This window comes from Salvelinus alpinus, chromosome 18 (assembly GCF_045679555.1).
Source record: "Salvelinus alpinus chromosome 18, SLU_Salpinus.1, whole genome shotgun sequence".
Lineage (NCBI taxonomy): Eukaryota > Metazoa > Chordata > Actinopteri > Salmoniformes > Salmonidae > Salvelinus > Salvelinus alpinus.
In genome coordinates, this window is record NC_092103.1 from 23,067,161 (window position 1) to 23,083,857 (window position 16,697).

At 46.1% G+C, this 16,697-nt stretch overlaps 1 protein-coding gene across 6 annotated transcripts in view; it reads right to left on the minus strand.

Annotated features, from left to right (window-relative positions):
* Positions 1-16,697, minus strand: part of LOC139544024 (RIMS-binding protein 2-like) — an 80,518-nt gene that overhangs the window by 16,852 nt on the left and 46,969 nt on the right. For all 6 annotated transcript variants that reach the window (XM_071350697.1, XM_071350696.1, XM_071350695.1 and 3 more), the window contains exons 5-10: positions 16,275-16,364; positions 6,937-7,059; positions 4,925-5,029; positions 3,666-3,716; positions 1,320-1,524; positions 144-295 (exon numbers count right to left, since the gene is read on the minus strand). In XM_071350697.1, the coding sequence (XP_071206798.1) occupies positions 144-295; positions 1,320-1,524; positions 3,666-3,716; positions 4,925-5,026 (510 nt within the window). In that variant the 5' untranslated portion in view covers positions 5,027-5,029; positions 6,937-7,059; positions 16,275-16,364. The remainder of the gene's footprint in view (positions 1-143; positions 296-1,319; positions 1,525-3,665; positions 3,717-4,924; positions 5,030-6,936; positions 7,060-16,274; positions 16,365-16,697) is intronic.

Here is a 16,697-nt window from a genome sequence, read left to right on the forward strand (position 1 = left end):
AGCTCAGCTGAGTGCTGTCATGTGCTATTATACAGCTGTTCCACGAATAGCCCATCTCTTGGTAAGAGCAGAGATAAAGCACCCTCATGATTTGGCCTTGAGAGTTTGTCTCTGAATGAGAAGAGAAGAGGGGCGTTACCCACCTCTGAGGGGGTCGCCCGTTGTGGGCTGCTGGGGCAGCTCGTTGTCACGGTGGTGGGATTGACAGATAGCAGCTCTGGCCTGTCTCTGTCTCCGATCTGCAGTGGGCGGAGGAACTTCGATATCAGCGGAGTGTTTGCCGAGCTCTCATTGCCTGGGAAACATTGATTTCCACACCAAATAAAGAGCATCTGTCATTCCTTCTGCTTTCATTCATGGTACAGCTATTGATTTCCTGTTCAGGGGAGTACACAGCAAACACTCTACAGTATATGGCCAGGACCTGGCTGTGCTCTTTCTGCCTGACGCATCTGCAATGCATTTCCCTGATGTTTAACACTCTCGAACGACACAGCTGACAGGGACCAGGACACACCCATCACAGAGTTCTCGTCGACACACCCCTACACAACACCAAACCTAGGTAATTTCACATTTTAAACCAAAATATACAATTATTGGTGGTTGGATTTCTTTCATCATACCACCAGATTACAACCATACAGTAGCATTTTCACTGCAGTAAAGTGACAGTAGAGGATATCTAGAGCAGTATCTCAGAACCTTCTAATCTATGGTATCTGTATTGCTGATTCTGCTGTATGTATTAGCTGGCAGGTTACAGTATGTGGGGTTAGAATACTAATGTGTTGGCTCTCATTAGCAAATGTCATATATCAACCCTCTGATCAATGAGCTGTGTTATTGATCATGAATATAGCAGCATTTCGCCCATTTCCACAGTGGTCCAGATTTGCCTTGTAGCCTACCGTTGAGATGGGCTGAGAGAGAAGCAGGACCTTACTCTGACTCACACCATTCAGTTTAGCTGCCAATTTACCTTCTCTATCTGCCACTCTCCCAACATCACTCCAGCCGGCTTCTAGTAAAGGTCACTGTTGTTATAACTAGATTAAATTACTGTCTTGTTCCATTTTGAATTAATTAATTACCCACGCATAATGACAGATAGAGCCTCATCTGGAGCACAAACAAGAGTGTGTACATAGACTTTCAGAACCGTCCGCTGGTCTTGATTGATGAGATACACAGTTTGAAACAAATGCCAGATATGATGCATGTACTATGACTCTCTAAGGCTAGGCTGTTTTCTGCTTCATATGTATGTCTTCTGACTGCACAATGTTCTTACAGAGGGCAGGGTTAGGAGCTCTCACCTTTCCCTGCCTGCACTGCCAGTCCGTTGAGGATTTGGGAGAGTTTATTTTCCAGGGAAAGGGGAATTTTTTGTTTGGAGAAAGGCTCAGTGCTGAAGATGTCCACAGTATCCGCCTCCAGACGGAAATCTTCCAGGCTCTTGGACAACTGGCCAAACTGTTTAGTCTGTGACCTGCATTTCTGCTCCAGGTCGCGAACCTTGGCCTTCCGTGGACAAGGATGTGATATAGAGGGGAGGAGAGAGAGAGACAGAATCAATCAATGGAAGGAATGTTTCTGTGTTCCTATGTAGCAAATCTTTAGAAGGGGAAACACTGTATTACATTTATATTTTAGTCATTTATCAGACGCTCTTATCCAGAGCAACTTACATACATTTTCATACTGGTCCCCCGTAGGAATCAAACCCACAACCCTGGCGTTGCAAGCGCCATGCTCTACCAACTGAGCCACAAGGGATCTATTACAAAGCAATGCATGTTTTATGTTAATAACATGTACGTAATATACCTCTACATGACTATGAGTTCAACTAATCAATGGCTTAAATCCTTATCTGGTGCTGCAGATCGCAAGCCGAACCAATTACGGCACGGGATCCCAAAAGAGCCATTTCATATCAAAAACACTGCCTGCCAAGTAATCAATGTACAGTATATGGAAGAAGAGACTGTGCAACACTGATACACTTTGATAACCAAAGCCAAGCTCTGTGACGAGTTAAGAGGCTTATAAAAGTATGTACATTAAAAACATTATCTAAGCAGCTCCGAGACGATGATTAGAGCCTTGAGTTTAACAACCGTTGGGTTTTCTCTGAAAGCTAGAAGGCTCAAACCCCATGGTTTGCTGGGTAAGAGATAAGACAAGCCAGGGTCCTAGCCAAGGGGAAAGTTGGTTTTACCCAGCAATAAAACTAGATGTTTCAGAGTCAGAACACTGGGCTGCAAGATGGGCTGAGATACAATAACTGAGGATGAATGAACAGCCATCGTTTTCAAATGGAAACAAGGAAATTAAATGTGTTTTGATGTTACAGAACATCTGGGAGGTGTACCAAATGGCACTCTATTCCCTATATAGTGCACTACTACCATACAGTGCACTACCTTTGACCAGAGCCCTAAAGTTCCTGGTCACAAGTAGTGCACTATATAGGGAATAGGGTGCCATTTGGGACACAATTTTGGACTGCAGTACAGAGGAGGCAGAAGAGGATCTATAGTGTGATCCAGTACCAACACAGGCTCTGTTCAACTAATATAATTCAATCTAGTTCAATATTAACATATGTATGATTGCCTAATTACCATAACATATGCACTGATGTAAATTAGAACTCAAGTGATTCACTGAGATGTTTTAAAGGCTATAGGAAGGAAGTGACCATGGAGATGATGAACACTGTGTAACTAGATGTTTCAGGGTGGGAAACATAGTTATCTGCATTCTGTCCAAGTGGTTCTGTTCAGACACAGAATAAACACATAGAAACACACAATGACATTGAATAAAGATGAAAGAAAACAAATCAAGCTGTTACACCGTATGCAATCAATGCGTATGTAATACAGTAATCCATGCAAAATCATGTCAATAAATTTGAAAAGAGAACCATTACAAAACAAGTAGGTACGACGAGTCCCCTATGGAGAATATCATGTACAATGAATATTCTAAAAGAAAACACCCCAAACACCCCAAATCATAACCAAGACAGTGCTGAAAACTAGAAATGATGGAAATGAACATTATGCCTAGTTCATCTTAGAGCCATCTCCTCTCTGGGTTAACTGAACATGCTGTTGGAGTTCTCTGTGCACAGTGCCAGCCCTAATGCAGCTCCTCTGCACTGTAGATATTTCATCATCTGGATGGTTGCCCCCTGAACTCCTGTTGATTTTTCTGTAAAAGAGGTTTCTCCAGAGCCATTAGTGCCGTGGCTGGGATAAGAGCTTCTGAACTTAGCCTGAGCAACGGCAGAGTTCAGCGGTCTAACTGAGTAGTAAAAGAAAGAGTTATGGGCAGGTTGAGGTTTTGCGGACCCAATTCTCTGGGTATTCCATGCTCATCAGTGCTTAGCTCCCCACTCAACAAAAGCCTCCAAAAGCAATACAAATACAGTATAGAGTATCACCTGGGATTAACCAGGCTTACCTCAAAACTCTAGCTTTTCATGAAAGGCAATACGGATTTGGTGGATTTAAAACAAGGTATTTTTCTTATGCATCAATGTGTCTTGCATACACAAACAAAACCACATGTATCAGTCAATTGACAACCATTTTGAAAACAGCCACGGAAGCCATCCTCACTTTGCCCACTGGACCTCCATGTCCACTTACCTCTAACAGGTGGACCGCTCCCTCATGCTCTCTCTCAGCTTCAACCTGAGCCTGGAGAACACAAACACAGTTATATAGGACCTGCAGGTGACACAGTGAGCACTGCACATTCTCTCTCTGTCAGTAATACATCAAGCATACACTTGGCACAGCTCTTGGTACACTGCAGACATAGAAGAGACAGTCTGAGTTGAACAACAACTCAAGAGGAACTGTCAGCGCAAGAGCAGACACATGCAGAACCCTCAGTGGTGTCAGCTCTGCACAGCATGAGCAGGAGAAAAAGTCTTAAAGAGAACAGTTCACGGACTACAGTACAAAGGCAATGAATGCCTCACAGCTGTGGGGTAGCTGGGGACAGGGGAGACTAGGCGAAATGGAAGGGGTGCTATGACTTCCAATTTAAAAACCTGCATCAGAAAAGCCTCATAATATCAAGCTGTTTCATCCAGATTGGCTTTGATATCTAGAAGGACGAAATGCTGTTCTACTCAAGTGATATATCATCTGTGCGATTGGTAATTAAATGGAATCACAGCGCAATAGATTAGGTAAAGGACAAAACAGACAAAGGACGAGGCCTCAAATGAGCACGCTGAGGCAGATGCATACAAACTCACCGATTGAAACGCAGATAGGCGTGCACACCGACAAACACACACCAATACTCAAAAGCAAACATCCTCATTCAACTCTCAATAACACACACACACAAACACAATCACACACGAATTCTCTCTCCGTCTCCCTAAAGTGAAGTGCTTGGTTAACTTTAGGCAGTGTCTCTGGGGAGTCTGATCTGTGCTGTGCTTGCGGTCTGCTCTAATTGCTATGTGTCTGTCATGGCTCCTCTCTAAACAGAACACACAGGGATTCACACAGCTCTCTAGGAGCTCAGATTACTGCTTCCAATGCAGACAGACAGACACACAATCACAGGAGACTACTGATTATATGGCCCCTTTTACATTCCCATCATATTTCATATCCACAGTCTGAGTTGAACAACAAGTCAAGAGGAACTGTCAGTGCAAGAGCAGACACATGCAGAACCCTCACTATGGTAGAATGTTGTTGTTTTTCATGAGACATGAGTTACAGTGTTTTGGGGGAACATTGCGTAATAGTTGCACAATACTAGTCTCTCTAATAAATGCACACATACTTGACCACTGTTATCATGATGCATTGTCTTTAGTGACCACTGTGGGGATGGTTGGAGTCTAGGGCGGAGACGAGATGGGGTGTTATGGGCTTACCTTATGCAGAAGGTGGATCTTCTGCTGCTTGGTGGTGAGGGCAGCCAGGGCCTGTTCATGCTCTTCATCCAACTGCTGCCTCCTCTCAGCAGCCTCTCGCATATGCTGGGGAGACCAGGTCCCAAACAACGCAGTCAATACATGTTCATATGCTGGGGAGACCTGGTCCCAAACAACGCAGTCAATACATGTTCATATGCTGGGGAGACCAGGTCCCAAACAACGCAGTCAATACATGTTCATATGTGGGGAGACCAGGTCACAACATGGTCAATACATGGTCATAGTGCGGTAACTATGCCTTGAATGGTTACAACACAGTCCAAACACTTTTACAGCACACATAGTACCAGATTAATACATACAAAGTCAAAGGCAAAAGCAACAATAATGCTGTTGTTTTCCATTCTAAGGGTATGAAGTTTGTTTACCTCTATTGATGCCATATCTAGTCCGACTCACTGATTCTTGTGATCAATCACATACACTGAGTGTATAAAATATTAGGAACACCTGCGCCAGGCGCACCAGTTTGAGTTTGTTAAGAACTGCAACGCTGCAGGGTTTTTCACGCTCAACAGATTCCTGTGTGTATCATGAATGCTCCACCACCACCCAAAGGACATCCAGCCAACTTGAAACAACTGTGGGAAGCATTGGAGTCCACATGAGCCAGCATCCCTGTGGAATGCCTTCAACAACTTGTAGAGTCAATGCCCCAATGAATTGAGCATGTTCTGAGGGCTAAAGGGGGTGCAACTCAATATTAGGAAAGTGTTCCTAACATTTTGTACACTCAGTGTATAGTCACCCACTCCCAAATGAGTTATTATGACTGTATCTCCAGAGTTAAGAGCAGCTGCCACCATTAGGACTTGGAGTCAGGGACATAAGATGTTTCTTGGAGCTTAAAAACATAAAGCAGCTTATAAACTCTGACATTCATCTTTTTCTCTCTGGAGAAGGAAAGCTTCTTTCTCCCCAAAGATGCTCAGAGGTGTCCTAAGCAGGCACTGCTTTGCATAATCACAGAGGAGTCTTAAGCTCTGCTGGAGACCCAGGAGACTCCAGTGACTGAGGGACTGTCACTAGGCTCACTCTGTCAGATGATGATGATGATTATCGTCATCATCATCATCCTCATCCACAGCAACAAAGATGCAACTTCTCAGTTTAATACTCCACTTATTCAGATTAGCTAACTTTATGGCAATATTATGTCAGTGACTATCTCTCTCTGAAAATTCTGAGGTATAGCACAATCTTGGTAAACATGGTTATGCAATGGTGAAAAAGTACCAACTATTATCCCTGAAACATTGAGCACACTGGAAACGAAGGAGAGTGCTCCACTTCAGGAAATCTCTCACTTATATACTTTTTTCCTTCTCCCTTTTCAGTCTTTCTCTGCTTTCTCCATCCTCATCTCTCTCCATAATATTCTCCAACATGCAATCTCCACATCCGTACAAATCAATAGGCAATGAGAAAGTAACACACACTTCTTTTATTTTTTAGGAGCAGGAGTCAATTTCCTGAGATGGGTACATTTTTCTCTCAAATATAGCCACTCCTTACAAACAGACAATCAATATTGAATGGAGGGAAGCAGTGATTTGCAATGAGAGCATATTTCACACTGCTATGAGACTGCTGCTGATTGCTATTGGCATACAAGCGTCTAATGAAAAAGAGTTTCCTGCAAAACAAATGACAAAACTTACACACTTTTATTGGGAAGTAAGATGTATTCTATAACTCATAGGATAGACTTTGTAGATATATGCAATTGTCCAATCGGGTTTTCAGAAAATATTGATCTAGTGATCTAGCCTTACCTTAACCTAACCCAATCAGATTGCAAAGGTCTTATAGAACCCTGTCTCTGAAGTTTAATCCATATCTCATGATTGGCTGACAGAGCTTACTGTTGAGTTGAAAAAACAGTAGAAGTGAATGTAGGAGAGTTAGGACTGATGGATGGATGGACGGATGGGCGGACGGATTCTCACCTTGAGGACCTGCTCAAGGTTCTCCAGTTTGCCTTGGAGCCGTTTCCTCTCCTGTTGGGCTAAGTCTCTCTCCTAACTCACAGCACTGTAGGTGTGTCCGAGCTGCTCATAGTCTGACCTTACCTAGAGAAAAATTAAATAAAGACAGAAATCAAGTAAGGGGAAGAGTGAGTCAGGGTGAAGAAATATACACTACAAGGCCAAAATGTATGTGGACACCCCTTCAAATTAGTCGATTCAGCTATTTAAAATTGAGCACACAGCCATGAAATCTCCTTAGGAAAACATTGGCAGTAGAATGGCCCGTACTGAAGCGCTCAGTGACTATCAACTTGGCACCGTCATAGAATGCCACCTTTCCAACAAGTCAGTTCATAAAATGTCTGCCCCGGTCAACTGTAAGTGCTGTTATTGTGATGCTGAAATGTCTAGGAGCAACAACGACTCGTAAAAATCGTATGTCCTTGGTTGCATCACTCACTACAGAGTTCCAAACTGCCTCAGGCAGCAACCTCAGCACAGGAACTGTTCGTCGAGAGCTTCATGAAATGGGTTTTTATGGCCGTGCAGCGCACACAAGCCTAAGATCACCATGCGCAATGCCAAGCGTCGGCTGGAGGAGTGTAAATCTCGCTGCCATAGGACTCTGGAGCAGTGGAAACGCGTTCTTTGGAGTGATGAATCACACTTCACCAGCTGGCAGTCTGACGGACATATCTGGGTTTGGCGGATGCCAGGAGAACGCTACCAGCCCTAATGCTTAGTGCCAACTGTAAAGTTTGGTGGAGGAGGAATAATGGTCTGGAGCTGTTTTTCATTGTTCGGGCTAGGCTTCTTAGATCCAGTGAAGGGAAATATCATCGCTACATCATACAATGACATTCTAAATGTCATTAACATGTTAGATATTACTGCACTGTCGGAACTAGACGAACAAACACTTTGCTACACTCGCATTAACATCTGCTAAGCATGTGTTTGTGACAAATAACATTTGATTTGATTTCTATGATTCTGTGCTTCCAACTTTGTGGCTCTTGCAGGGCTCTGTGCAGGCCAGTCAAGTTCCTTTCCTGTTTCTGTTATGCAGATGAATGAGGACCCAAAAGCGACGTAATAGTAACAGAGTCTTTATTCCAGTATAAAACAAATAATGATACTCCTGGATATAAATCAATGGTAATCCAAAACAGGAAACTGAAATCCTCTCGTCAATAGAGAGGAACGACTGGAGACGCGACCACAGACTGCAGGTCGCTTCAGGAAGGCACAGACCGTAGCTGACATAGACACCTGCTCACACGCAGCATCTGAAGAAGGCAAAAGAACACGACAGGGCGGAACAAGGACACAGAAACTGCAAACATCAAACAAGAATCCGACAAGGACAGGAGCGGAAAACAGAGGGAGAAATAGGGACTCTAATCAGAGGGCAAAATAGGGGACAGGTGTGAAAGAGTAAATGAGGCCGTAGGGAGAATGAGAAACAGCTGGGAGCATGAACGGAACGATAGAGAGAGAGAAAGAGAAAGAACCTAATAAGACCAGCAGAGGGAAGCACAGGGACAAGACATGATCAAAGACAACATGACAGTACCCCCCCACTCACCGAGCGCCTCCTGGCGCACTCGAGGAGGAACCCTGGCGGCAACGAAGGAAATCATCGATCAACGAACGGTCCAGCACGTCCCGAGATGGAACCCAACTCCTCTCCTCAGGACCGTAACCCTCCCAATCCACTAAGTACTGGTGACCACGTCCCCGAGAACGCATGTCCATGATCTTCCGTACCTTGTAAATAGGAGCGCCCTCGACAAGGACGGGGGGGGGGGAGGGAAGACGAACGGGGGCGCGAAGAAAAGGCTTGACACAAGAGACATGGAAGACAGGGTGGACGCGACGAAGATGTCGCGGAAGAAGCAGTCGCACAGCGACAGGATTGACGACCTGAGAGACACGGAACGGACAGAAGGTTACTAGGACAAGCGCGCGGCGACGCAGTGTGAGTGAGTGCTTGCTTTACCTGTCTCTCAATTCCCCAGACAGTCAACCCGACAACACGCCCTTCAGGGAGAATCCCCTCGGGGTCGGTAGAAGCCACAGAAGAACTAAAGAGACGGGATAAGGCATCAGGCTTGGTGTTCTTATTTCCCGGACGATAGGAAATCACGAACTCGAAACGAGCGAAAAACAACGACCAACGAGCTTGACGTGCATTAAGTCGTTTGGCCGAACGGATGTACTCAAGGTTCTTATGGTCAGTCCAAACGACAAAAGGGACGGTCGCCCCCTCCAACCACTGTCGCCATTCGCCTATGGCTAAGCGGATGGCGAGCAGTTCGCGGTTACCCACATCATAGTTGCGTTCCGATGGCGACAGGCGATGAGAAAAGTAAGCGCAAGGATGGACCTTATCGTCAGACTGGAAGCGCTGAGACAGAATGGCTCCCACGCCCACCTCTGAAGCGTCAACCTCGACAATGAATTGTTTAGTGACGTCAGGAGTAACAAGGATAGGAGCGGATGTAAAACGCTTCTTGAGGAGATCAAAAGCTCCCTGGGCGGAACCGGACCACTTAAAGCAAGTCTTGACAGAAGTCAGAGCGGTGAGAGGGGCAGCCACTTGACCGAAATTACGAATGAAACGCCGAAAGAAATTAGCGAAACCGAGAAAACGCTGCAACTCGACACGTGACTTAGGGACGGGCCAATCGCTGACAGCCTGGACCTTAGCGGGATCCATCTGAATGCCTTCAGCGGAAATAACAGAACCGAGAAAAGTGACAGAGGAGACATGAAAGGCGCACTTCTCAGCCTTCACGTAGAGACAATTCTCTAAAAGGCGCTGGAGTACACGTCGAACGTGCTGAACATGAATCTCGAGTGACGGTGAAAAAATCAGGATATCGTCAAGGTAAACGAAAACAAAAATGTTCAGCATGTCTCTCAGTACATCATTAACTAATGCCTGAAAGACAGCTGGAGCATTAGCGAGACCGAACGGCAGAACCCGGTATTCAAAATGCCCTAACGGAGTGTTAAACGCCGTTTTCCACTCGTCCCCCTCTCTGATGCGTACGAGATGGTAAGCGTTACGAAGGTCCAACTTAGTAAAGCACCTGGCTCCCTGCAAAATCTCGAAGGCTGACGACATAAGGGGAAGCGGATAACGATTCTTAACCGTTATGTCATTCAGCCCTCGATAATCCACGCAGGGGCGCAGAGTACCGTCCTTCTTCTTAACAAAGAAAAATCCCGCTCCGGCGGGAGAGGAAGAAGGCACCACGGTACCGGCGTCGAGAGAAACAGACAGATAATCCTCGAGAGCCTTACGTTCGGGAGCCGACAGAGAGTATAGTCTACCCCGAGGGGGAGTGGTCCCCGGAAGGAGATCAATACAACAATCATACGACCGGTGAGGAGGAAGGGAGCTGGCTCTGGACCGACTGAAGACCGTGCGCAGATCATGATATTCCTCCGGCACTCCTGTCAAATCACCAGGTTCCTCCTGAGTAGAGGGGACAGAAGACACAGGAGGGATAGCAGACATTAAACACTTCACATGACAAGAAACGTTCCAGGATAGAATAGAATTACTAGACCAATTAATAGAAGGATTATGACATACTAGCCAGGGATGACCCAAAACAACAGGTGTAAAAGGTGAACGAAAAATCAAAAAGGAAATGGTCTCACTGTGGTTACCAGATACTGTGAGGGTTAAAGGTAGTGTCTCACATCTGATACTGGGGAGAAGACTACCATCTAAGGCGAACATGGGCGTGGGCTTCCCTAACTGTCTGAGGGGAATGTCATGTTTCCGAGCCCATGCTTCGTCCATAAAACAACCCTCAGCCCCTGAGTCTATCAAGGCACTGCAGGAAGCAGCCGAACCGGTCCAGCGTAGATGGACCGACAAGGTAGTACAGGATCTTGATGGAGAGACCTGAGTAGTAGCGCTCACCAGTAGCCCTCCGCTTACTGATGAGCTCTGGCTTTTACTGGACATGACATGACAAAATGTCCAGCAGAACCGCAATAGAGGCAAAGGCGGTTGGTGATTCTCCGTTCCCTCTCCTTAGTCGAGATGCGAATACCTCCCAGCTGCATGGGCTCAGTCTCTGAGCCGGTGGGAGGAGATGGTTGAGATGCGGAGAGGGGAAACACCGTTAACGCGAGCTCTCTTTCACGAGCTCGGTGACGAAGATCTACCCGTCGTTCTATGCGGATGGCGAGTGCAATCAAAGAGTCCACGCTGGAAGGAACCTCCCGGGAGAGAATCTCATCCTTAACCTCAGCGTGGAGTCCCTCCAGAAAACGAGCGAGCAACGCCGGCTCGTTCCAGTCACTGGATGCAGCCAGAGTGCGAAACTCTATAGAGTAATCCGTTATGGATCGATCACCTTGACATAGGGAAGCCAGGGCCCTGGAAGCCTCCTTCCCAAAAACTGAACGATCAAAAACCCGTATCATCTCCTCTCTAAAGTTCTGATAAACGTTAGAACACTCAGCCCTAGCCTCCCAGATAGCTGTGCCCCACTCCCGAGCCCGACCAGTAAGGAGTGATATGACGTAAGCGATCCGAGCTCTCTCTCTTGAGTATGTGTTGGGCTGGAGAGAGAACACAATATCACACTGGGTGAGAAAGGAGCGACACTCAGTGGGCTGCCCAGAGTAACATGGTGGGTTATTAACCCTAGGTTCCGGAGACTCGGAAGACCAGGAAGTAGCTGGTGGCACGAGACGAAGACTCTGAAACTGTCCTGACAGGTCGGAGACCTGAGTGGCCAGGGTCTCAACGGCATGACGAGCAGCAGACAATTCCTGCTCGTGTCTGCCGAGCATTGCTCCCTGGAACTTGACGGCAGTGTTGAGAGAATCCGTAGTCGCTGGGTCCATCTTGGTCGGATTCTTCTGTTATGCAGATGAATGAGGACCCAAAAGCGACGTAATAGTAACAGAGTCTTTATTCCAGTATAAAACAAATAATGATACTCCTGGATATAAATCAATGGTAATCCAAAACAGGAAACTGAAATCCTCTCGTCAATAGAGAGGAACGACTGGAGACGCGACCACAGACTGCAGGTCGCTTCAGGAAGGCACAGACCGTAGCTGACATAGACACCTGCTCACACGCAGCATCTGAAGAAGGCAAAAGAACACGACAGGGCGGAACAAGGACACAGAAACTGCAAACATCAAACAAGAATCCGACAAGGACAGGAGCGGAAAACAGAGGGAGAAATAGGGACTCTAATCAGAGGGCAAAATAGGGGACAGGTGTGAAAGAGTAAATGAGGCCGTAGGGAGAATGAGAAACAGCTGGGAGCATGAACGGAACGATAGAGAGAGAGAAAGAGAAAGAACCTAATAAGACCAGCAGAGGGAAGCACAGGGACAAGACATGATCAAAGACAACATGACAGTTTCAGCACGACAATGCCCCTGTGCACATCGCGAGGTCCATACAGAAAGGGTTTGTCGAGATCGGTGTGGAAGAACTTGACTGGCCTGCACAGAGCCCTGACCTCAACCCCATTGAACACCTTTGGGATGAATTGTAACATCAACTGCGAACCGGGCCTAATCGCCCAACATCAGTGCCCGACCTCACTAATGCTCTTGTGGCTGAATGGAATCAAGCCCCGCAGCAATGTTCCAACATCTAGTGGAACGCCTTCCCAGAAGAGTGGAGACTGTAATAGCAGCAAAGGTGTGACCAACTCCATATTAATTACCATGATGTTGGAATGAGATGTTCGACTAGCAGGTGTACACATACGTTTGGCCATGTAGTGTATATGGAGTGAGTGAGAAGAGAAAAAATATAATTTTGTTCTTCCATCAACTTACCTGTCCTTTTTCATTTACAGTGCCTTCAGAAAGTATTCAGACCCCTTGACCTTTTCCACATCTTGTTAAATTACTGCTTTATTCTAAAATTGATTGAATAAAAAAAACTCCTCAGCAATCTACACACAATACCCCATAATGACAAAAATAAAAATGTTTTTAGAAATGTTTGCAAATGTATTAAAAATAAAAAACTGAAATATCTTACTTACGTAGTAGGTATTCAGACCCTTTGCTATGAGACTTGAAATTTTGCTCAGATGCATTCTGTTTTCATTGTTCATCCTTGAGATGTTTCTACAACTTAATTGGAGTCCACCTGTGGTAATTTCAATTGATTGGACATTACTTGGAAAGGCACACACCTGTCTGTATAAGGTCGAAGCACAGATCTGGGGAAGGGTACCAAAACATTTCTGCAGAATTGAAGGTCCCCAAGAGCACAGTGGCCTCCATCATTCTTAATTTCTTAACGTTTGGGGCGGCAGGTAGCCTAGTGGTTAGAGCGGTGGACTAGTAACTGAAAGGTTGCAAGATCAAATCCCCGAGCTGACAAGGTAAACATCTGTCGTTCTGCCCCTGAACAAGGCAGTTAACCCACTGTTCCTAGGCCGTCATTGAAAATAAGAATATGTTCTTAACTGACTTGCCTAGTTAAATAAAGGTAAAAAAAAAGAAAAAATGGAAGAAGTTGGGAACCACCAAGACTCTTCCTAGAGCTGGCCACCAAGCCATTCTCAGCAATTGAGGGAGAAGGGCCTTGGTCAGGGAGGTGACCAAGAACCTAATAGTCACTCTGATAGAGCTCTAGAGTTCCTCTGTGGAGATGGGAGAACCTTCCAGAAGGACAACCATCTCTGCAGCAGTCCACCAATCAGGCCTTTATGGTAGTGGCCAGACAGAAGCCAATCCTTAGTAAAAGGCAAATGACATCCCGCTTGGAGTTTGCCTAAAGACTCTCAGACCATGAGAAGCAAGATTGAACTCTTTGGCCTGAATGCCAAGAGTCACGTCTGGAGGAAACATGGCACCATCCCTACGGGGAAGCATGGTGGTGGCAGAATCATGCTGTGGGGATGTTTTTTAGCGGCAGGGACTAGGAGAGGCAAAGATGAACGGAGCAAAGTACAGAGAGATCCTTGATGAAAACTTCCTCCAGAGTGCTCAGGAACTCAGACTAGGGCAAAGGTTCACTTTCCAACAGGACAATGACCCTAAGCACACGGCCAAAACAATGCTGGAGTGGCTTCGGGACAAGTCTCTGAATGTCCTTGAATGGCCCAGTCTGAGCCTGAACTTGAACTCAATCGAACATCTCTGGAGAGACCTGATAATACCTGTGCAGCAACGCTCTCCATCCAACCTGACAGAGCTTGAGAGGATCTGTAGAGAAGAATGGAAAAATACGTATATACCAAGCTTGTAGCGTCATACTCAAGAAGCCTCGAGGCTGTAATCGCTGCCAAAGGTGCTTCAACAAAGTACTGAGTAAAGGGTCTGAATACTTATGTAAATGTTATATTTCCCGGGGGGGGGGGGGGTGATGTAGAGTTAAACTGATGTGAAATTAGTCAGCCTATCTCCATAGCGACGATACAAGGAAGCTGCTGACTCAAGCTCATGGCCCCATTTCATCATCAATCAGAAAGCCTTGAAGGAAGGTGACTTCAGTTGGGTTCTCTGGAGTTCGGCTGCATCTCAACAGAACCATTTCTTAGCCACCCACCAACCGCTTAAGTCTCTAATTAATTAATATAATTGGATCAGCTCCTTCAAGGTAACTTGTGGACCACATGAAATCGTATCGCACCAGTTATTCACAATGTTGTACTTGTTTGCTGAAACAAGTTATTTCAGCCATACCCTCAAATGAAATAATCCATGATAATTTTGGGTTGTGGGTAAAGATTGTGACAAGATCCTCTGTTATGATATGAAATTGAATCTATTATATATCTCCCCATTATTCCAGTATTCTGACAACTGCACCTAGATGTGATACAATCCTTTCTCTACACAGGGGTCAGGTAATGTTCATCTGGGGATCATGAGGGGATCGACCATGAAGAGAAAATGATAATGACAAACACCAGACTGATTGGCTTAAGTCACCCACAGCAATGAGTCCCTCGCCTTCCCTCCCATCAACCAGACAGCCCTGGCACATTCCTCTCAGCACTCATTCACTCTCCCCTCTCCTCTTGTCTATATGCCCCCCCCCCCTCCTCTGATATTGGAAGGCCGCTCTGCTCGCATCTCCCATCGATCTTACGTCATCTGCTTTGAGAAATCGCCCCTCTGATGCGAGGGGTAGACAGAGGCGCCTTTCTCTGTCCCATGTTATTTACTGAGTCTCCACAATCTCATTCACACCCAGAAGGTGAGAGGCAAGCAACTCGGCTAGCGCACGGCGCTACGCTAACTCTTCCTTTAATCACTGCCTCTGATGCTAACGCTAACCATGTCCTCTCAGGTAGTAGTGTCAAACCCAGGCTCAGGTACCTGGACACCGCACTACTCTGCCCACCCTCTCTTTCATTTCAAAGGCTGACAGATGGCTTCTTTCTGATGGCCGTGGCATGCGGGCGGAATGCGTGAGGAGCCGGATAGGGGATTAGGATGGAGCAAAGTGCCGAGCTGTTCTGTTCTCTGGACACGTGTCAAAGCTGGCCCCGTGAAAGTGACACCATTAGCGCTAGCCGCCCCCCCGCCACAGACGGTCACTCACTCACACTCCCAGTCTGTGTGTGTGTTTGTGTGTGTGCGCGTCCGTCTGCGTCTTTGGGGCCTGCTGGATAGGGTTGAGATAGAGATAGAGATAGATTTACACACACAGAGGCTGGGAAGTGATGCTGTGATGTTTGTGTCATTTTGGTGTCTTGGTTTTGTTTCCCAGATAACAGTGTTTAGAGAATAGTAAAGCCTTTCGTGTGGGCATTGACATTATGACTGGCCTATGTGCTATGAGCATGGCCTCTCCACCTCCATTGGGAATGCACTTCAACTCCAAAACTCTACAACGTCCATATGGTAGCCTGTCTGTTATCACTGTCTAGCACATCCTGTTACAGCTAACAAATGTCCCAGCATCCATGATACACAATACACTCCTCATCTAATGTATACAATTCCACTTAACCACAACAAGCATCATCTCCTTATGGAGACAGAGAGAAATTGTGCAAGGGGCTTTCAGTGGCTATCGATCTATCAGAGATGGATCCCAGTTTCCATCAGTTAGTGTAATGTAGAGCCTCCTCTGTGAGAGACACCCCTGGGGCCCTGCTAGGCCAATATGATATCTGCCCATTGATCAAGTGATATAAGCACAGTACTGGGCTGAGCTATATGATGAGGTTGAGGCTAGGTCCCAAATGGTACCCTATTCTCTACACAGTAGTACACTGTGTAGGGAATAGGGTGCTATACACTGTGTAGGGAATAGGGTGCTATTTGGGATGCAGACTGAGTCTTTTACCTACCTGGTCGTATTTGGATGCCTTCAGGCTGTTGCTGGACAACTCAAGGATCAGGCAATCTTTCTCCTGCAACGCATCCAAAGGCTGAGTCTTCTGTGGAGGGAAAGAGAGGAAGGGGGCAGAATAGATGCAGGAGAGAGACACAGAGACACAGAGAGAGAGAGAGAGAGAGAGAAAGAGAGAGACAGATAGATAGACAGAAAGGGGGGGGGAATAGATAATTAGTCTCAATGTGACAGTACATTGAATGGTGATATCGGTGCATTGTAATAGTGTGTACAGGACAGCAATAGGCTGCAATGAGCTACAATGCACGTTGTACAGTAACTCCACCTGCAAATGTGTAGTTATACAACAGAGAGACATTCATCTCAGGTTGTCGTACCTTGTGTGGGCCGAAGTGGTTCACCAGCACACAACACCCCT